The 22,630-nt window shown below is 30.5% G+C and overlaps 1 protein-coding gene across 2 annotated transcripts in view; it reads left to right on the top strand.

Annotated features, from left to right (window-relative positions):
• Positions 1-18,453, top strand: part of LOC130892736 (homeotic protein distal-less-like) — a 173,434-nt gene extending 154,981 nt beyond the window's left edge. For both annotated transcript variants that reach the window (XM_057798307.1, XM_057798306.1), the window contains exons 4-5: positions 567-852; positions 11,943-18,453. In XM_057798307.1, coding sequence (XP_057654290.1) covers positions 567-852; positions 11,943-11,961 — 305 coding nt within the window. In that variant the 3' untranslated portion in view covers positions 11,962-18,453. The remainder of the gene's footprint in view (positions 1-566; positions 853-11,942) is intronic.
• The last annotated feature ends 4,177 nt before the right edge of the window (positions 18,454-22,630 follow it).

Raw genomic sequence — 22,630 nt, 5'->3', positions numbered from 1 at the left:
AATACCTAAAAAAACGAGAAAAGTTCATAAGACAGAGAATGGGTTTTAGGAAAATTCGTTGTTGGTATTTAAGAAGTAGAGGGTACTGGAAACGAAAAAAGGAGATCTATCTACAAAAAGAAATTTGTAAAAAAACCTCACAAAAATTGTCACCACTCAGCTCTTCCACCGTAAAAAAGTTAAATAAATCAATTTGGTATTACATGGATCTCACAACTTTTTACGGTAGAGTTGCAAGACTTGGTATTTTTTACAAGTTTCGTTTTTGATGGCATACACAATGTTCGGATTGTATTTTATATTTTTTATCATAATTTCAGTCCCAGAATGTTGATAAATAATTATTTGAAAGCTTGAAAAGAATACACTTTTGTTAATTGATCATTGGCACCACAACAATTTTGAAACGTAAAGATTTACAAACTAATTTTCAATGAATAGAGATCTAAAATCAAGACGATTTATCAACTTTTCCAAAATCACTCAAACTGATTCACATTAAAAAGCACACTTATTATAAAAAACTATTTGTTGTTGATATTCACGTTTCGTATGAATTGTTTCAGGAGGCGGCTCGTCGAGCGGTAGTCCGGCAACTGGCGGTTATATGCAGCACCCTTCTCCCGCTCCTAGTTCCACCCCCGGTTCAGACATGTCGGCTGGCGGCCCACAACCAGCCGCCAGTCCTGGTGTCGGAGGGGGCGGCGGAGGCGGTTGGGGCGACATTAAGCCCCACCAACAGCCCATTCATCCCCCGCCCCATTCTACGAGTCATCCGCACCCTCATCCCCCGCCTCACAATTACCTCCCGCAGTATTCTTGGTATCCTACGGACAATCCTGGTCTCCTAACGTAAGTATGCTCATTTATTTCTTTCATTGAATAACGTGAAAGCAACGGAGTATTTTTTAGTTGGTGGAATACAATCTTTTGAATTCCAAATTGAAAGGAACAGGATAATGAACAAATTTGAAAACAAATTCATATGATATTCGCTTTCACTCGATCGTTCAGATTTTGCCTTGACACACGTTGACAATTTATTTTATCAAACCTTTCTCGTACAATTATTTATTATAGAATAATTGCAATAGAATACGAAACAAATGCAACTATGTATGTACCTAAATTATATTTTAATTCGAAAATAACTACTCCACGTGTTTATACTACGACTTCTTTTTAATTATACTATTCCAGAAAGTTGATTAACATTATATATATAACATCAGTTAGAACGCGAATTAGTGATACGAGGGTTGTTTCAATAGTTTCCGAACAAGGAAACAGTAAATTTTTTTTTAAACATCTTTCTCATTTCTCCAACCCCCTTAACTGTTTCAAATAATAGTATAACTACTATTTATCAGAGCCTAAAATTTTATTAAACGGGAGCGTAATAGGTTTATGAAGAATTTTTACATTCATAATAATTTTGACAGTTTCTTCTTCTTCTTTATTATCTATAAAACGTTTGTACTAAGTAGAGGGATTTATAATGTGCTTATAAACCTTATTATAAAACTTTTACTCTTAGGGTATTATAGATAATTTCATAAAAACCTTATAAATCTTAAGATATTTGACAAATATTCTACAATACTTTAAAACCTGAAGAGTGTTATAGTAATAGGCCCAGTAACAACTTTATCTCATATATTTCAAACAATTGAAAATTAGAAGGAAATAATCTCTTTTTAAAAATCATAATTTTCTCTGGACAATGAGATAGCAGAAAAAATTTTTCAAAAATATTGAATTTCTCTATTTGTTTGAAACAATTGTCTAAACAAATCACGTTAAAAATTCATAACCTATGTATTGTTTAATGTGAAAACAGCCATAGCTGAATAATTATTGGAAAAAAAATTTATCAACATTTTTTAGATATTTGATTTTGCAATAGTTATAGAAAATCATAATTAAAAAATTAATAATCTACGAGGAATATTTATCACCGGATCTCATGAAGTATATATATCCAAAGAGCTCCACGAAGTTTGAAATTTATTGGCCACTTATTTATACCTTTTAACCCATTATTTATGCTTATGTAAAAAACTTTTTGAAAAATAGTGATTGAATTTTTTTCTCTACGGGATTCGATTCTTTCAAGTGTTATAAAGACACTAGAATTTTTTCAAACTTCTTAAATGACATTTTATGTCAATTTATCAGCACCTAAATCCGTCAAACATATTTTTCTAAAAGTTATTCCGAATCAAATGAGCTATCGCATATATTTTTAGGACCTTTATCTCTATTCTCTATCTATCACGTGTTGGAAGGCTCTGTTCAGTTAGTACTGAAAACATTAAGATAGTGAGACGTATCAAACTATTGAGGCAACTCATGGTGTGGTATCAACAGTAAATTCAATTTTATATTATTATCTCCATGTGAAGGAATTTGAAAAAAAAAACAAAAAATATGCTTTTCAGACAATAACACACGAAATTGGTGATCCACCAGTATAATTGATTAATTTTTGAAGAAATGGAGAAAAATGGATTAAGAAATAAAAAGATATTATTATTTAGAAATAAAGACGATACAAATGAACCACACATTTCCAGCCGTAAACTGCACTAAGAAAATGTTTTTCACAAAATTGGTAATCCACAAAAATATTTTTTTAATTTCTGAATAAAAAGGAATTTAAAACAATTGGCAGTTTATAATAGGTGATGGTTGTGTACCATAAATACAAAAATATTTGAAAATAAAGATGATACAAATTAACTACTGATACATAAAGAGTAAAATGTTTAAATTAGAAACTGATAAAAATGCGTTTTTCTCCAAATTCGCCAAGCATAAATGATTTATTTTTAGATGAATACAATTTAAAAAAAAAACGGTACCTCATAATTGGCACTGTAACTGTACCAAACAAATATTTTCAACACAAAAAGTCACACATTTTTCAAATAAAAGCTGATACAAATGAACTACCACTCATTTCAAACGGCAAAATGCGATGAAAGAATGTTTTTTTTAAATTGGTGCATGATGAGTCAATTATTTAATATAAAACAATTGAAAACCTCATAACAGTTGACGGTTGGGTGCTAAAAATACATTTTTAATACGAAAAGACAAAATTACTTGAAAATAAAGATGATACAAATGAACCACCACTCATTACAAACCGTAAACTTCTTTTACAAAATGTTTTTTTTTTCACAAAATTGGTAATCAACAAGAATAATTGGTTGATTCTTGGATAAAAGGGAATTTTAAAAAATGGTACCTCATAGCATATTGTTAATTGCAAAAGGTTACACATGTTTGAAATAAAAGCTGATACAAATAAATTACCAATGATTTCAAACCGTAAACTGCAATAAAGGAATATTTTTTTGAAAAATTGGTTATCCAAAACCATACGTGCTTAACATTTTTCAAATTAAAAGAGTAAAAATCACTCGTTTGATAATGTGATTATTGTATTCTTTCTAAAATAGTAATATGGCCCATTCACCAATACCAACTATGCCCAAAAAGCAATTTTCTGTAAAAAAAATTATGTACACAACAATATCTCGATGAACAGGATTAACCATAAACGATTTCTTCAGATCTCGAGATTTTTCATAAAACTTTTAAGTCGTTATTTTCCTCTTAGATTTTCTATACTTGAAACTAAACTGTTAATATCTACTTTACTTGCTAAGCTGTCTAATACTGTAGGGATGTTTTGTTCCTACACCCTTAATCCATTTTCTGAGAGCATTCTTCTAAAAAGGCCTGTAGTTTTCTATTATCTCCGAATATATAGCGCTATCCTCGGAATATGTTGTATCCACACCTAGGAAAGTAGCCACATACGTTCAAAATAAAAAAATTCAATCTTAAATAATGCAGACGTTTTTACGGAAAACGACTATAATTTGTATGAATGACATCTTAAGCTTCATAAATTTTCAGGAATTTTTCATAAAAAATATACAAGGTGTTAGAACACAAGGGCCGAATTCCGATGCTTTGAAAATTGTTTCACTAATTTTGGTTTCAACGTTTAAAAATAGTGGAGCGTGTTAGTCTTACAAACCTTTATCTAAATTGAATAGTTTATGAAAACTGAGAAAAACGAAATTTTCTGTTGATTTAGAAATATCAGAATTAATAGTAATTTTTCTAGAACTGGTAATAAACAATTTAATTCAAACACTCAGGAGAATTTGACATGGTTATTGACAGAGTATGTGGAACTGCATACCGAAAATCAGGAAATTTATCTTGTCGCTAGTTTTTTAGAGTGTATACAAAGGTACTACTGTTAAAAGCTCAACTTCATTAACACCTTCTAACATTACTATTTTCAAAGCAAACTTCATTACGAAAATTCACTCTGAAACGGTACTTCAATCATTATCAACATCAACAGTTAGCAGTAGTGATGAAATTCAATCTTAAATAATTTGCAATCAACTGACAAATGTGTCGCCAGTAAATATATCCGTTAATTAAATATTAATTTGATAGTATTAAGACTTTCTTCGATAAATTGGCTATTAGTCAATATATTATTAAAAATTAAATAAGTAGACTTTCGGTTGAAAAGCAGACGTTATTAGATGCAATCATATTTATTTTTAATGAGAATTTACGTGACTTCCTGGCAGGGTTGAAGTTGTAACCTACATTACCTGGTTATTCAATAAATTTAAAAAAAAAACAAACTTCAATGCACTTCTCGAATTTATTTATTCCATTTCTGGGTTGAGAATCTGCAAGACCATCGAAATACTCTTCCACACCTACTATTACCTCTCCGTTCAATTGATATTGTTTTCCCAACAACACCCAGAGTTTAGAAAGAGCCATGTTAGTTGAAAAGGTTAGTTTTCGGGGAAACTTATCTTCTAAGTAAATATGACAAGTGACAGACTACTGGAATACAGTCTCATTAAACTTGCAGCTGAAGGCAAAGGTGGAAACTTCCGTCCATGTATTATTCAACTGTACTCCGATGTATTCGAGGAATAACAGAAAGGAGCGCGAGATAACAGTCAAATTATGTAGGCTTTTTTAGTTAGCACCTACGAAGTAGGTTTCTATGATCTATATTCCAAGCTATTGATTGTCCTCTAGGCTTGGGCATGTTCAGAATCCCAGTTTAAAGGTATCAAAGAAAGAAATGTTGTAGACCAAACCTTCAAGCGAAATTTTGACAAAGATGTAAACGTTGATTTGGATTATTTTTCTTGATTCACGAATTTACGTTTTTCGTCAATCCGCTGTACATTACTTTTCAAGAAACTAGCCTTTATAAGCAATATAATATAATTATTTCCTTTTATTCAATAGAAAATGACCAACTTCAACAATAATCATTATTTTCATCGAAATAGAGCCTAAAAATTATTGACGGACGGTTTACATTGAGTCTAGCAGCGACATTAGCTTACTCAATATTTCACTATTATACTGTTTATTACCTTTATTATTATTTTGTAACTTTGAGATATTGATTCTCGCAATATTTGTGGTTGTTTTTACTATGGTAGTGTACATCTACAGCAGGAATTTGGGCTACGAATACAATTCTTCTCTGTAAAGTATCTGCACTACATTAGAACTTAGAACTTTCCTGACATCGCTGCTTATCTTCTTTTAATCTTTTAACCTTGAAGAGGAGTTTACTATCTAGGATGAGTTCCTCTGGTTTTCACTGAAAGGCTTGTCTGCACACATTGATAAGCTTGAGAAAAAAAATGTTTCTTCCTTATAATAGTAACTAGGTAGGTCTTATTCTGTTTGACATTCAATCCTACCGATCGACACTAACTTTTTGTATAGTTTAGTCTTCTTTGAACTATGTTACAGAGTGAAATTCTCACACAACAAGAGTTTGTCTGCTATCAATTGGAAATTGCGATATTTAAGCTAAAAAAATGGTGTCTTTATTTTCATTTGTGCTGTTCAAGTGTCTAGTAGTTGTGAAATCCATCTGGATGTTATCTTATCTACTCCTCTCGCATCAAATACTCTTTCGACAGCCGCATGTGGAGTGTTGTCAAAGGTTGTCAAAATGTCGTTTGTGAATTGTACCCATACAGTCTTAATTGATATGCATTTTGACTCGAATGGAGTGGTCTCTACTTCAAGGTGTCTGTTTTGATGTCGTTAGTCTCAAGTAAAAACGATATGGCGCTGATAAGTCTGGTGAATTACTAGTAAAAAGGTTATTTTAGCCCTCTCTAGAGTTGTGGTATATATCCCAGCAATAAACTGCCCCCTCTTAGACAGACAGATTAAAAGCTGTAGAATTTCTTCTTGTTTTTTTTTGAAGAATGAATGATAGATTGTCTCACTTCAGACTTAATAAAAAACTAGTTTAGGATTGACAATTTAGAAAATTCCAATTATCCTGAAATAATTTGGAATTGGTCAAGAAAAAAATCATTAGAAAAAATAAGTATAGAGTTGCGCAGAGACAATTGGAGTAGCTCAATATTATGTATTACTTAACTTTCCTTGCCATTCAAGATCAATGAAGAAGTATAAGTATAAGGGATGAAAAAAGGATTTTATGTCTTCGACTTGAATTGACTTGTGTTATTTTCCAAAATGTGAAGAATTTGAAACAGTGTTTTTGAGTGCAGATTCGTTAGATTTACCTCCTTATATATAACAAATTTTTCTTTATTAATGATAAAAATCAACACTGATAGTTATAACGAACATAGTTGAGTGGCCACTAAATACTAGTTGTCCTGTTATGCAAAAGTAAACATAAAAATAAAACTACTAAAATAAAAAAAATGTCGAGGAAATTCTACTCGTTTATACGTACGTCCAACATATAATTATCGTTAAATTTCATACGTATGAGACAGCCCACCCATTTCTTTTGTTTAAAAATTCCTTTCAATTCTATGCACGACAAGTTACTATACTAGAAGATAGCTTTCGATGGTTGCAGTGAAAGAAATATCAAATAGTTGCCATATTTAATATGTGAAAACTTCAAATGTATCAACATATACGAGGTTATTTAGTTCTTTCAATTGGTTTAATTCGATTAGAATGTAAAGAAAATACTCCAAATATCCAATAATCTATTGATGATTTTATTACTGTTGAATCAGTCTATGATTTCAAAATCCCATGTTCGTCCATATTTTTATTTAAGAAAATATTATTTTCTAATTAGTGCTATTTGACAACAAAACATTTCAATGATGAAATTCGTGAATAAGCTATTAGGAAGGTTCAGATTTTTTCATTCAGTGTCGGCTATGCTATTTTTTGTAGAGATCTACAAATTTTTAACCTCTCCGTTTTTGATACCTTCATTATTCTGTCTCTGATGAAATTTGGTCTCGCAACAAGCAATTTACTTTCTATTTTTGATGTTTGTGTCCAATATGTCTTTTTTCCTATTTTTGTTTCATTTAGTGTCGGTTATAACATTCTTCCAGTTTTATTCTTAATCTTCCCAGGCTGCTTTTTATTTGACGAAATCACCAAAATATTACCCGGTCTGTCTAACCTACACCTAACATGTGTTCAAAATATTTTTTCCTTTAGCTTCCTTTCATTTTGTGTGAGATATAAGTCGCTTGATTTTTGGTCTTCTCGTGCGACTTTTTCTTTGTCGAAGTCACCCAAACCATACCCGACCTTTCTATGATTCTTTCGTCATTTGTCTCTGATGTTCAGGGTTTTATCTTCCAACAAGCAATTTACTTTCCGATTTCAAAATTTTTATATGATATATCTTATTCGTCACTTTTCTTGGATTTTGAGTCGGTTATAGGCCTCCTCTAGTTTTATTTTTATTTCTCCCATGCTACTTTTTGTTTGTCGAAGTCATCAAAATTATCATCAATAATATAACCCGACCTTTTGTTTTACAACAAGTAATATCGTTTCCGCTCTTAACAGTTTTATCCAAAATATCTTATTCTTTTTTCATTAAGTGGCGGCTATAGGTCTCTTATTGATTCATTCTTAGTTTTCTTGTGCTATTTTTGGTTTGACGAAGTCATCAGAATATATAACCTAACCTTTCTATCTATCACTCCTCCATTTTTTTGCTTATGGTGTTTGGAATGTTATCTTACAACAAACAATATCCTTTTCATTTTCCAACGTTGTTTTAATAAAAAAAATTCAATTTAGTGAAAATTTTTCTAGATAAAAATAACGTTATTTGCTATTAGATCTTAGGACTATCAATTGGAGCTTTTCCTTTTTTTTGGTACTATAACTGCTCAGTACACATATTTTCACGAACTAATAAGTTCATTTTTATACGAGAAAGGAAATTGTGCATTATTTTACTTGAATAATGTTGTAGTTCTTCCAATATCAATTGCAGATTATGAAAACCCTTGCCGGCAATTTTGTTTGATCTATCTACCATAGGCGTAGATACCTCATTTTATGAATTTATTATTTTTCTAAATACTATTAAAAATATGTGTATTTTATGCGAGAAAGTATTCGTTGAAAGGCAATCGATTCATTATAAATTGGATAGCATTATACGCCGTTATTTAGATAGATGGAATTAACTGTAGTCCTACTTAGAAAAAAATTATTATTATACCTCGCTAACTTGCTAAAACTGAATATTAAATTATAAAACGTAAATAGACGAGTAAAATGTACCTACCTGTAAGGGAGTTTGGTTTAAACAGAGTATCAGGCGTGAACTGAGTCCTTTTTGTACACCATCCATCTGTTTGTTTTTCTGGAAAACGAAATTTCGAAGCAAAAACCATAAAGGGAGATAAATTTTTTGCAAATAAAACGAAAGGAAAAATGCATTTATGTTTACGATTCGATGCTTTCACTGGTAAACAGTGGAGATGATGAGTCCACGTGGACTGACGATTGTTAGATTATTATTTTTCATTTCTTAATTTGGTGTGAGTGCCGTGCGTATGAAAGAATGATTGATACTCGTTAAACTGTATTCTGCCATTGATATTGGAAGAATTATAACTATCTATCTTTTCGAATGAAAAATTGAATAACACTTTTTACCGCTGGAAATATATTGAGTCAAAACTAAATTTAGAAACTTTTTTTCGAGCTTGCGACCTAAAATATGTTATAATTTATGGTTGATTTATACTGTAAGTAATGTATATTATTATTGTACGAAATAGTTTTTGTAGATAATCAAAATAATCAAAAAATGATTTTAGCTATTTTGTAATTCAAATGAAATTTTTCAAAACACACTTTATTCACAATGTATTGGAAAATAAGAAATTTTTGGCATATATTTAGTAAAAGAACTATTTAAGAAAATCACGCTGATGGTGATTAAGTTAAAAAGTATGTTGTGAACATATAGGCATCGAAATTTATGTGAAAATTGGCCATATAGGAGTTATAACTATATATGAAGAGATATATGTATATAAAGAGACAAACTAATATAGTGAGAAAATGTAATGGTGAAAATGATAAGAGGTGAAGTAATTGATGGAAAATTTATGTAAATCATTATAAAACTATGGAATAAAAGAAATGGTGACAGAAATTTTGCAACAAAACTAATTCATTTATCTCAAAACATTAAAAAACTTTAAAAAAATGAAACAAAAAATTAGGGCTTTTAGGGTTTTTAGTTATTTAGTTAGGAGGGTTTTTAATTATGGTCACAGGACTGTACTATTATAGAATCATGCTATGGGAAGACATGTTTCAAGATCCACTGAGTATCTACAAAAGTTGTATTTACCAGCGGTAATAAATTCGGCCAGATAGCAAGTAGATGGCCATTTTGATGTGGTAAATTCGGCCAGATAGCAAGTGTGATATAGTATTTGTACATATAAACTCAGCCAGATTTTAGGGCGATGTTTTAAGACCAAAAAACGGAATTAGATACCTAACCTAACCTAACTACACTTCCGGATGTCGGCAGTGTTTCTTCAGTAACTGAAGACATAAAATTGGGTATACTCCAAAATTGTTAAGAGCACTAACGATGATTACGATTTTCTGAGAATTTTTTTCTCATGTTCCTGCAATACTTGGATATTTCTTGTTGTTTATCTAATATAATAATAATAAAAATCTAATGTAGGAATATATTAGGTGAAAATAGTTGTCCGTTTTCATTTTCATACTTGCTTCCTGTATTCAGGTACCTGTAACACTATACTTACTAATTTACCAGTGAATTTAAAACGACTTTCGGGGAACCGTAGGTTAGGTAATTAATTTGGTCGAATTTGCTTTCCTCGATATTTAGGTCGAATAAGTTTTTCTACCTGTCCACATCCGGTTTGTATACCAGATTTAGCACCATGTTGCTTTGTGACTTTTATCGAATATAAATAATGCGCTAATTGAAGGATTTCTGCCAATGCGAAGAACCCGTCACTTATGTATACAACGTTGGAATAAATGCACCCTTGTTAGGGTAGAACATCGAAAAAGTTCAATGATTGTTTTTGATTAAATAATTTACGACATTCGTTGATCATACCTCGTAGTTATATATTTAAGGTCAGCAGACTACCTGTAAATCTCGACCTCGACGCATTTTCTCATTGAAGTCTAAAATAACACATTTGTGAAGATTTATTATCCGCTTACAATGACTAGAAATAACAATGTTTTTCAAGTGCCAGCGTTAAAGATAACAGAGTAGCAATCGCCGTAACCATTATGTTAAGTGGGAAAAAATTCAGTGGGAATTTTTGTAAGAAATTCAATCGTCACGTAACTAACATTCATGACTTGATAGAATTTTATATTTTCCAATAAGAAAAACTATTAGTTCTCCTTACATTTAAAACAAAATGATGCTATCGATGTCTGCATTTGTGATTAAATTCTAACTATATTTAATATTTGCCTTAGACGCGTTTTGTCAAACATTCATTGAAAGCAACAAATTATTAGGTCGCAATGCACCTGCAGTATGTCGACGGGCATTGTCCTGCATCAGGGTAAAGTTTTCGCCAATGAAACCGGGTGATCCCCTAAAATTTCTTCTACATATGTATCGTTTCGTCGTTAATCCCTCCGCTGCACCGCCAGTTCCAATACAAACCAAATCGATTTTTGCTTCCATTGAAATTTCCGCCCAAACTATCCAGGAACTTCCTCTAAAAGTCAGATTTTTTTATACAACACTGCGCGAATTTTTTTCCAGGTTTTCTGTAGACTTCGTCCTCTTGTATGCAGGCACATTCCTCGCGCTTATCTGAGTTCTTGTTGAGCTTGAACACCACTGAGGGCTCGATTTCTCTGCCATTGTTTGGCCATCTCTCTTGTGTATCTTTTTCTTACAAAAGCACGTCTTCGATGAAAGTTTTCAGTCTCTTGGTAATAATGGTAAACTCTGGAAACAGCAGACTGATTCATATTCAGCACACTGGCCACTTCTTGTCGCTTATGCAACTTTATCACAAGTTGTGTCTATTATCAAGTAGCATACTTATTTGTTGTTAACTGAGATATGTATGGGTTGACGTTTGGTAGGTGAGGTAGATAACCTTTTCATAAGGGTCAGTTACCTCTAGCACTTTGTAAACAAGCATAAAAAGGATGGTTATCGATCATAACATATTGTGGGACTGTGAGTGCAATAAACAACACTATATATGATATCATTTGGAAGCTAATATTATTACCTTTAAAATTTTACTCAGGAAAAAATAATTTGGTGTTTAGTTTTTTTGATTTTGCGATTTCAGAGTTTTCGCCTGAGACGACTTTTCTGCTTACGAGTGTATATTCATTAATGCTACATAATTTATGAATAAACTAAAATTAGAAATAGCATCGTACTGCTTTACCCCCTCTAAATCAATTTATAACTTTTTTTCTGTATTTTATTATAAATTCAAAGAAATTATTCATAATTATCAAATTGAAAGCAACCAAAATACGAAATCTGATTTAGATTAATGAATATTGGTTCCTATAGAATTATAAACAGACTTTTCTCTTTGTTTCAGAGTTTGGCCAGCAGTTTAATAGAAGAATAAGTGATTAGTAACTAATTAGAATTTTTTTCAAATAAACTTTTGACAACAAAGGACAAAAAGTGACCAGTGGATATGTAAGATATTTTGTTGATGTAGGTTAAGTTACATTGTTTTAAAAATTTTACGTTCCCCTGTATAAATTGGTTTTTGGATCTCAAGGTGGCTGCAAAAATTTTCAATTTCGATAAAAATGAAGATTTTCGCAAAAACGAAGGTGCAATATGGGTAAGAGTTCGGTAAATAATCAGGTACACTGAAAAAAAACATTACATCTGTCCAAACTATGAAATTGAGCTGAATATATTTCCATATTTCGAATAATTAGGTATAGTAATAATTACAGTAATGTTATAATTAAATAGCTAATTCTTCAGGGTAGTAAATTGATTCTTTTTCATCGTACTACCTTAGCAGAATTCAACTTCTTAACTACCATGAATTCTTAAAAATCCAACTTTTTGTATTTTCTTTTATCAAGGCAATTGAAAATTTATTTCATATCACTGAACTTTAGTAAAAAGTTTTCTCCTAGGACTCATTTTGTGTAGTACAATAAAGTTTTTCCCAACACATTATCACCGAAGAATTTTCTTTCTCGAACACATAATTTTATACTTTTAAACCACCTAACATGCAGGTTAGTTCTTTGTTGAATCTTTGAATAATCATTTATACGTATCATATTATATACATACATTCAGAAATACCAATATAAAGATTTCAAATTCGGATTATTTCGATTTGATATTTCAGCAGAACAGTTTCCATTAGTTTTGTTATATCGTTTAGTTCCAATTTTCCTGTATAAATGCTACAATTGTATACAACCGGTATATTAAAGAACATCTTGTCTCAACAACTTTCAGTGTACCTGAATAATTAATAATACCTTTTACACGTAAATTTTGTTTAATGATGCTACGTTATTGATTTTTTAGCGTTTGTTCAAAATGAAAAATTTGTAATATAAACTTACGGTACTAACTGGTTTTGTTGAATTTGTTATTAGTATTGAATAATGTTAGTTTTGTTAACAATATAAGACATAATTTACCTTTTTTTAAACGATATTTTTCAATCCTATTGTTTTATATGAATATGAATTTTCCATCGAACGGAATAATCCATTAATAAATATATCCTTACTAGAATATTTGCAAGACAATGGGGCATATGCGTTTTCTTAGAAATTATTGTAGTTGGCCCAACTTAGAATTTTATCCGAGGTTTAATACTAGATACTTTTTTTTAATTTCATATTGCAATTCATTCTTCTAGTATATTTATTGAACTTTCCAGCACCTCCATCAAATGCAGATATATTTCTTTTAGAATTCTAAACACATGGTTCTGGTCGATTTTTATACCAAATACTGTAATTATTCCCTGTAATTATAGCGATAGTGATAGGATAAGCTCTAATGTCCTTAGTTGTATTTACGAATCCTAGTCCTCTCGCATGTTTATTTTTACTGATGTCTCTAAAAGCTCCCTCGTAGAGGGAGGTGCCTTTTATGCTCTATATACCAATGTGTCTAAAAAATTCAAACTATGTAGAGATGTATCCAAATATAAACAGGAAGCGATAGCTGTTATTAAGGCTCTTAGCTTTACAATAGAATTAAATTTCAAACAGTCAATTATTGCTACCGATTCTTTGTCCGTTTCAGAAGAAATTAAATATGTATATGAGCATACCCGATTTCCACTTAAACCTATACATATTACAAATAAATTAAGTAATACTCGGTTTATTAAAAAGCGGTGTACATTTTTATGGACAAAGGGCCATTTTGTCTATTTTTCAACGCAGAAGTAAATTGGCGAAATCTGCGGTTACTACAGGTCAATATATCAACCAAATCGAAACAAACCCAACTCTAGATTCAGGGCTGGGAATGTCATCATCTTCAATACTCGAAAATACAGATGTCTGATCCTAAGAATCCGTGGTTTTATAACCAATCTACTCCTAGAATATACTTAACAAGCCTAATTAGAATGAGATTTAGGTATGCCTGCTACACCTACTCAAGATAAAAATCCACAGCAACGAATCATGCGATTACTTTGATGATAAATGTCCTTTTTGAGTGTGATAAGGCAGGTTGCGATATGATATTCTAAAGATGAGAAGCTGCAAGAGAATAAAGAATGTTATTTGTTTTGTTGTACAACGAAAGTACCTCGATGGATATCTAGGCGAAAAAAGTGTGCTTGATATAATTTTTTGCAAGGCTAGATTGAATTGCTTGTAATGATGTGATCATATTTCGATCTATTGTGGTTATAATTCACTAAGAGCATTCCAGATATTCATAATCTAAAGAAATCATTCCTTTTTTATGTATTACCCAGTTTTTCTTTTCTCAACTTTCCTTTACGATAATCCTCTTCGAAATTTAATAAATCTACGTCTTCGATCTCTTTTATGGGTGTTAATTCATCAAGTTTTTGTCCATTAGCTGCAATTTAAAAAATTGATTTATTATAATGCCAAATAATCAGTTTACAGAATTCGATACCAGAACAGGAAGAATGTATCAATGAATATCAGAAATTTACTCTTAAAAATATCAATCCAGAATTGTTATAATCCATCAACTAAAAACAGATATATAATTATATTAAGAAATCAGTATTTTCTACAGATCATTGAGCAATGTCGTTGTCAATTCAACAATAATTGTTCATTGTAATTGGCATCCAGAGAAGAAAAAAGCTGAATTTACAGACTCTGTTGATTTATGGACCATTCTCACAATTAAATTGGACGAAGTGAGAAGCTCGCTTTAAAAATTATAATTTACAGTCAGAAGACCATTTAATGGGTTCACCTGGTACAAATTATCTTGTATTGGTGGCTGAGCCCAACAAACTCTGCTGATCTACACATTTAACTATTCTTGAGTTTTTTCGTATTTACAAAGATTTTTGAGCCTTTGCTTAATACTTTTGTAATAATTGAGTTCTTGTCTTCTAAACTGTCTTATTTATCGATAAGTGTATGCTGATATTTCCATATAATGTGGGTGCAGTTATTATAACAAAAATACAAATACATTATCAAAAGAAAGTTTGAAAATATTGAAAAGCAGACAAAAGCAATCATTTCAATTGAGAAAGAAAAAATGAAAAAATAAATAAAATTTATTGTTCATTGTTCTGCTATAATTTTTTCACATTCTTTCATATATTTTTAGTTTCATTTTAATTGTTTTTGTAATAATTAACGATTAAAAATAGCATGCAATTGTTATTCATTTACAAAGGAAAACAACTTGCGGTTAAATTAAATTTTATCATCTTCATTTTTGAAAACCTGAGTTTATCACAAAAACCAATGCATAATTATTTATCAAGAACTATTTAGAACAAAATGTGTACAAAACAATTACGACAAGCAGTATTATCACGAACATAACTTAGAAATCGAAAACCTTATTTGATTTGTCCTGGTTAATTGATTTTCATAGATACGAAAACTGACTTTGAAATGATCATAACCTCAAAATAGAAACAACATCAGCTCATATTTCGCAACAAAACATACCATCTTCATCAAATGAATAGCATTTGGAATTACAGTATTAACTATTATTGTTGTAACAATTACACGCAGCAGAGAATTGGATAATTTGGAAGATAGATGAGATAAAAAGAATACCGTCGAGAACTAAGGGAAATAACATACAAAATAAAGATATCAGAGAAATAACAGAACAGAAGGAAACTATAGTGGAAATAAAATAATGAATTCTGGAAAATAAAAAAACAGTGCGAGTGGGAGACTAAGATATGCATAGACTAAATAAGTAAGATGATACATAACAGTGCAATCAATGGTATCAGTGGCAACTCTAATCCAATTGAAAAAATTTACATGTGAAGCTGAAAACATAAAAAAATCAGAATTCATTGAATCCTTTCCAAGTTAAATTCGGAAATTATGTTTCGAGTTAGATAGATGTTTATGTGGCACATGAATGACTATTGATGACAGCAATTGTGGCCGTTCCAGCATCTTCTATTTGTAAATTTCTTAAAGTGAAGTAGATAACAAGGAAGATACAGAGAATAAGTAAGATTAGGTTACCCAAATATCAAGTGTAAATGATATAGTAGATGTAAACTTTGTTCAAACAAGGCTCTACGAATATTAATTGAAAATATGAAATTGAAATTCAAATAATTATCTTTGGAGGATAAAATGCTATATGCGTCAGCAAAAATATGAATTATGGGACTTAAATTTTTAATAAAACTGGTTTGGTTATATAAATATATATATATATCAAGAATGATGATTGCGAATTTTGTGGGTAGGTACTAGAGACAAAACAGAATTTTAATAATCGATAGTTAACTTTAAAAGGTTGCTTGTTAGTGGATAATTTCCCTTTGAAGGTTTTTCTTTTGAAACAATCTTGATGAATGGATTTGGTAGAATTGAGTCTCTTTCCTTTTCTTCAGAAATGATCTTAATTTTTGGGCCAAGAAATTCTTAAGAAGTTTTCGCTAATGTCATATGAAGATCTAGCTCGGTCGATAATAAGTGAAAAACCTATTAGTTTATTGATAAGATTATTGAATATTTTGAAAAATATTGCTTAAAAGTTTAGTTGTGATAAAAGTGTCTATTTTATTGTTAACAAAATATATTTGAATCAATGGCTTATTATAACTTACAGCAAAATATTCAGACATATTCTCTAAATGTTTTGATGTATCTATTTTCATAAGATTCTTATATATACGAGGTAACTTATCGGTTTTATAACAAAAATAACTTATTGCTTTTTATTTGTGGATATTTTAAACTGTTTACCTCATATATGTATATTCATGCGTAATAATTTTGTGTCATACTTACACATCAATTCTAAAAATAAAGGGTGAAATATATTTAAATAGTCTCATAATTATCACAAGTTGATCTAACATATAGGTGCAGTACATGTAGAACATTTTTTTCTTAGTAATGACGAATAAACGTCATCATTTCCAGTTAAATCACTTGGAACGTATACGTATACAGTGTGTCGCATTTAGAATGAAGTCACCTTCATATTTTCATTGTTTGGAATAAATTTTACCCAGTATATAGTATGATGGGCATCAATTTGAAGATAACCAGATAGTTGACAAATATAGCCAGTTTTTTATATTTTGTGCCTCATCAGAGAGGCACAAAGGATAAGAGCAGGATACCTCTAAAAAGTCGCTGAGGAGATAAAAAACCGATCAATCTAGTCTCTATGAGCAGTCTAAATTTATATATTTGATAGTGCTGAATCCAAGTACAATTAATTATTTTTTAAATTGAGGAAATATGATGAAAACTAACTATCAGACTAGTACGAAGTTGGGAGAGTATTTGACTAAAAATTGAAAAAAAACTTTTTACATGAAATGAAATAATTATATCTATAGTCCAATCAGAAAGGACTCGGGAAAAAATTAGGTAAAGCTGAATTTTACCCATTTGAAAGAATATTAATTTTTACAAAATATCCCTAAAATCCCCTGGGGGCTTTCTCTCCCAGCTCCCATCAAATTTTCAAAATGCCAACATTTACGGAAACTCTAATAACTTCCTGAAAAATAGTCCAATAAGATCGTGGTTTTTTTGTTTTGTGTATCATTAAATTTAGATTTGAATTATTTGATTAATTTGGAAACATATGCCTCAATTTTAATTGCTTTTTATAAAAATTTATATTTTTAATGAATATAACCCAAAATGACCGCTAAAATATTAGTTTTCTAGTCACATTAAAAATGAAATTCAAATAAGAAAATTAAAAATTTGGTTTTTAACATACGTATATCAATCTTTCAATCCTTGAGATTGGAAAATTATTTACAATTTCTACTTTATGGTGGTTTAGTTATCATTTACTCTAGGTGGTTAACTTCCTTTCAGAAGAATTCGCACATCTAACTGTACTCCAAATTTTATTTATGAAAGTGTTAAAAATGTCACTGCATGTTCTTGTTAACAGATACAGAAGATAATAAATGAGCTAAATACTCTGTATAACAGTGTGAATATTTGAATTTAAATTCTTTCATTTAACGAAAATATGAAAGAGCCTGAATCTCATATACAAATATCTGATAAATGACATTCGGATTTTATCTCAAATGATTCTTAAAAATGTTGGTGTAAGAATAGCACAAGATCCAAATGTAAAATTTATGCGTTATATTTTGTTAAATATTGTAAAAAAAATGTCCTCGTTGTTAAAACTTGGATTTATGTAAAAAGAGCTTTGATTTTGCTACATTGGCAAAAGTGTAAAGTTTTAGTGATTCTCTGTATATTATATATAAAAAAGTACTAGATGATTGTACGGTGTGTGTTGAGATAGGAAGATGTACCTTATTTGTAAAGTAGTAGTTCTAATCGAAAAATTAGAAGGAAAATTATAAATATTACATGAAAAGATATTTCTAAATGTGTAAAATAAATATACATAACAAATTCATATTTTTTCATTTCCATCACCTTTTACAACCTGACAAATATTTTGTTAGCTATCAAAAGAGTTTACGATAAACTTTTAAAGTTGTTTCGGGAAAATTCTATTAAAAAGTAGCTTTCCATTCATTGCATCACGAATACCTACTTAAAAAATATTTATTCTTCCAATTATTCTCATTTTATATATATAAGTGAAAAGAAATAATACACCAGCACTTCTTCCACTTTACCACAATTGCGACAAAACTTTTTATGAAAAAAACTGAAGAAAAATAAGATCCGGCGTATTTTAATAGCACAAATACCACGAGAACTGTGTATAGCTTTGAACTTACAAAACTTCCTGAGAAGGGCTTCAGATACACCAGGTAATTATGATAGAATAAAATCGATAAAGTTCAGATTTGACGAATTTTGACTTTTCTAATCGCTTCTATTGAGATGATTAGGTTCAGTTTCGTCACTTATATGATTTTTTCTGTATTATGACCTCTTTTTGACGATATAGAAACTTAATACAATTCTTCTAACAAAAAAGAAGCTACGAAGGCCTAAGCTAACATGAAAAACATCGTTTTTTCTGAAGAAGATACATTATTTAACTTACTGTATGACTAAGAACAAATTAATCAGTGCTAGTATGCTTGATTGAGTTTTAGTAAGGATACAAGCCAGACCACAAGCTAAAGAGCGAGACCAGGTTGATTTTGTGCTCACATACATGGTCTTGGACTTGGTTTTGCAATAGCATTCACGTTTTTGATCTTGGTTTGTCTTTAAAAATCTTATATTATTTGCTAAACCTCTAATATTGCTAATTTTAATACAAGAAAATTGTTGATGTGTGAATTGTTGTATATTTACAATATTATCCAATACTTAAAGCATTTCATCACAAATTTCTACTCAATACTAGAATTTTTTAAATATTTTAAGAGATTTTATTTCAAACCGAATTGATTTTTCTTACTTACAATGGCCATTTGGTTACGGTTTTGGTCTTTCAAGCTGTCAAGTGACCTTAACTTATTTCTAATTATTTCGAAGAAGAGTATATCAATGTGACACAAAGTGATTTTGCAATATTTCTGACAGTAATAGATGTATCTCAATGCCTAAAACACTATGCCAAAGAGGAAAAAATAAAATTATGACTACCATACTGCTATAGAAAGAGCTACGTCTCAATTTATTAAAATTTAAATTGCATAAAAGGCTAACATTATTGTATGATTTTGATATTTATTATACAAGAACAGATGGAATAAGTCGTTTTATTATTGATAATAATCATGAATTCGATAATTAGAGCAAGGATACGTTAAATTTAGACCGGAGAAACTTGTTTCCGCATAATAACTGAGGAATTCTCTGGAGAATAATAATAAAATAATAGTAGATTTAATTGCCGTGAATCAGTTAGATTTTTTAAATGCTCAACCATTGAATCAAAAACTTTCTTGCAGTTTTTTTGAAGAAAGAAAAAATAATATCGCATATCCAAATATATTTTCCATTTATTTAAATCTCTTTTTCAGTTCAATAAGTTGAATATCTTGTTTTATTGGTGATAATATTGAATTCCTATACCCAAGATGTTTATTTAGTATGCATCGAAATGAAAGTCGAGTCAGATTCAGTCAGAAACTACACTAAATTATTCTATTAGAAACAAAAGCACAATGAAAAGCCTTGACTGGAAACATTTTTGATGGGCTTCTTTCGAGATGGATTTCATTCACTTTCATCTGCCCCATCAAATGTCAGGAATAGTAAAAAATGTTTTTTTTTCACCCCTTTTCCATTTTTAGGTAAATCTAAAAAGTATATAGTGCCAAATCTAATGAATAACTTCAGATAGTGAGACTTTCAGGTTAACTTGCCAATCAAAAGCATCTTGTTGCAAAACGTCTTGTAGTAGTGGAGAAAAACGCTGTGAACCTATCTTTAATTCTTCATCTCCACATATTACTGCGCAAAAATTCCAACTCCCCCTTATAAAATCCATAAAGTTACTTCCGTTGGAACGTACTCTAATTGCATTATGCCCACTCAATCGAAATAAGCAATGATCATCATGCTCGACTTTGATTAAGAGCGAAGTTAGTCACGGAGAATATAGAATTTCTATTCCAAGATGATAGATATGGGCCTTACATTGATCTCATGCTAGAATTTTGATAAGGAAATCTGGATGTGTACGTACAAAACTTCTCGACGATTTTCTCTTTTTTCATCAGTTAAAATTCACGGTACTGTCTCGTCACATTTCATGATTAAGAATTAAAATGGGATCTTCATTATGCTCTCGCACAGATGTTACAGTTTTTGAACATTTTCATCTGTTTTGGAGGTCGGAGGTCTGAAATATGAAATACTGAAAGCCAAAATCGAAATAGAGTATAAGGTCCATGAGGAGTAAAAACAGACAAGTTTAATAAAAGTCTAAAGAACATAAGCAAATAATATAACAAAAACTGAAATAAAACGGCTTACTGTTACGAAATGTCTAAAACAGGGTGTTGCTTGTCGTCGAATCCATTAATGCCCTACTTAGAGCAGACACTATAGATGTGGGAGCAGAAATGCAGTGGGATGGGAATATCTCTTAATGATCTTCATTAAGCCATAGACGCTTTGCTTCGCAGGTTATCAAGGCTATCAAAAACTCATAGAAGAGTATAAGAAATGGGGTCTCGAAGTACACATAAGAAATAGTGAATGGGAAACAGTCCAAGATATCGACCTGGAGGACAGGACACACATAAAATACCGCGAGGAATAGAAGTATCAGGAATGAAAATAACACAAAACGGAACACTCGAAATTTGAATATTATAGTACCAAATAATATCAATTTCAGAAAAAAAAACAACTAATATATATAGCACGATCTTTAAGAGCATTGTAATATATGGGAGCAAGTGTGAAAGATCAAACAATCTATGGAAAATCTGCGAAAAGCCTTCTGGAGAAGAGCAGCCGGCACATCCAGGAGAGATTATGTAAAAAATGACAGAATTAAGAATATAATGAGAGTACAATCACAAAACAACTTGTATCATCATGTGCAAAGAATGTCAGTGTACAGGAGATTCCTGATTACGTTATTTTTTAGTTCATTTGTAATGGCAAATAAAACACTAAACTTTCTTCTTATTCACCTTTACTACATCATTAAACTATAAACAAATAAGTAGTGGACTGTATTTACTATTTAACTAAATTGTACTTTGAAACTAAAACATTTATCCACTCTTGCTAATTGACATCAACCAAAATACATAAAATATAAATATATTATAAGATAATGGCGCGATAATAATCACACGCACACTACCAATGCCAAAAAGCAAATGTTACATTTCTTTTTCTATTTATCTTTCGGCCCAGCGTTAGCCGACGGGAGACAAGCAAAAAAAGGTCTAAAAATAGAAACCACAATACAGCTTGTTGCCATGGTAACAAAATTCAGTATATGCGGCGAACAGATTAATAACAAAAAAGAAATATACATATATACGAGGTGCGTTCACAACAGTCAGACAACAGAATACCCAAACAGATCCTAAAGTTGACAGCACAAGAAAAAAGGAGAAGAGAAAGACCACGAGATAGCTTGAGAGAGGGTATAGATAAGAGAACGCACAACAATGAACTAACATAAAACCTATGGGAGGGATAGGGATAGATGGCGGTTAGAAATCGGAAAACGTCTTGTCTTTGACAACTATTTTATGACTAAAATAGTTTATAAAATTTTCTATGAAGGTCATTCTATGGATTATAATTCTGCCAAAGAATAGCTGTGAATAATTACCTGTTCAAAATAATCAGTATATTGATGAAAAACTGATTTAAATAGTATAATTTATGCATAACTTCGAGATTTTCGAAAACAAAAAATCAACCTTTATAACGACATAACCTATTAAAATTCAACGCCATTTGTAATGCTGTAACTTTCGATTGGATGTATTTTAAATTCAAAATAACAAATGAATAGCAAATAAGATCAATAAACTCCCAGGTTTGTGTCTTATCGACACAAGATTTTTTAACGTAATGATTCAAGAGTTCATGGGAACTGTATTTTACTACATTTCTTGTTCAATTGATAGAAGTAATGCTCTTAATATTTACATTTTATTTCGATCATAATTTCAGTCCT

The sequence above is a fragment of the Diorhabda carinulata genome, chromosome 4 (assembly GCF_026250575.1).
Source record: "Diorhabda carinulata isolate Delta chromosome 4, icDioCari1.1, whole genome shotgun sequence".
In the NCBI taxonomy this organism is placed as follows: Eukaryota; Metazoa; Arthropoda; class Insecta; order Coleoptera; family Chrysomelidae; genus Diorhabda; species Diorhabda carinulata.
This window is presented reverse-complemented; position numbering and strand designations above follow the sequence as displayed.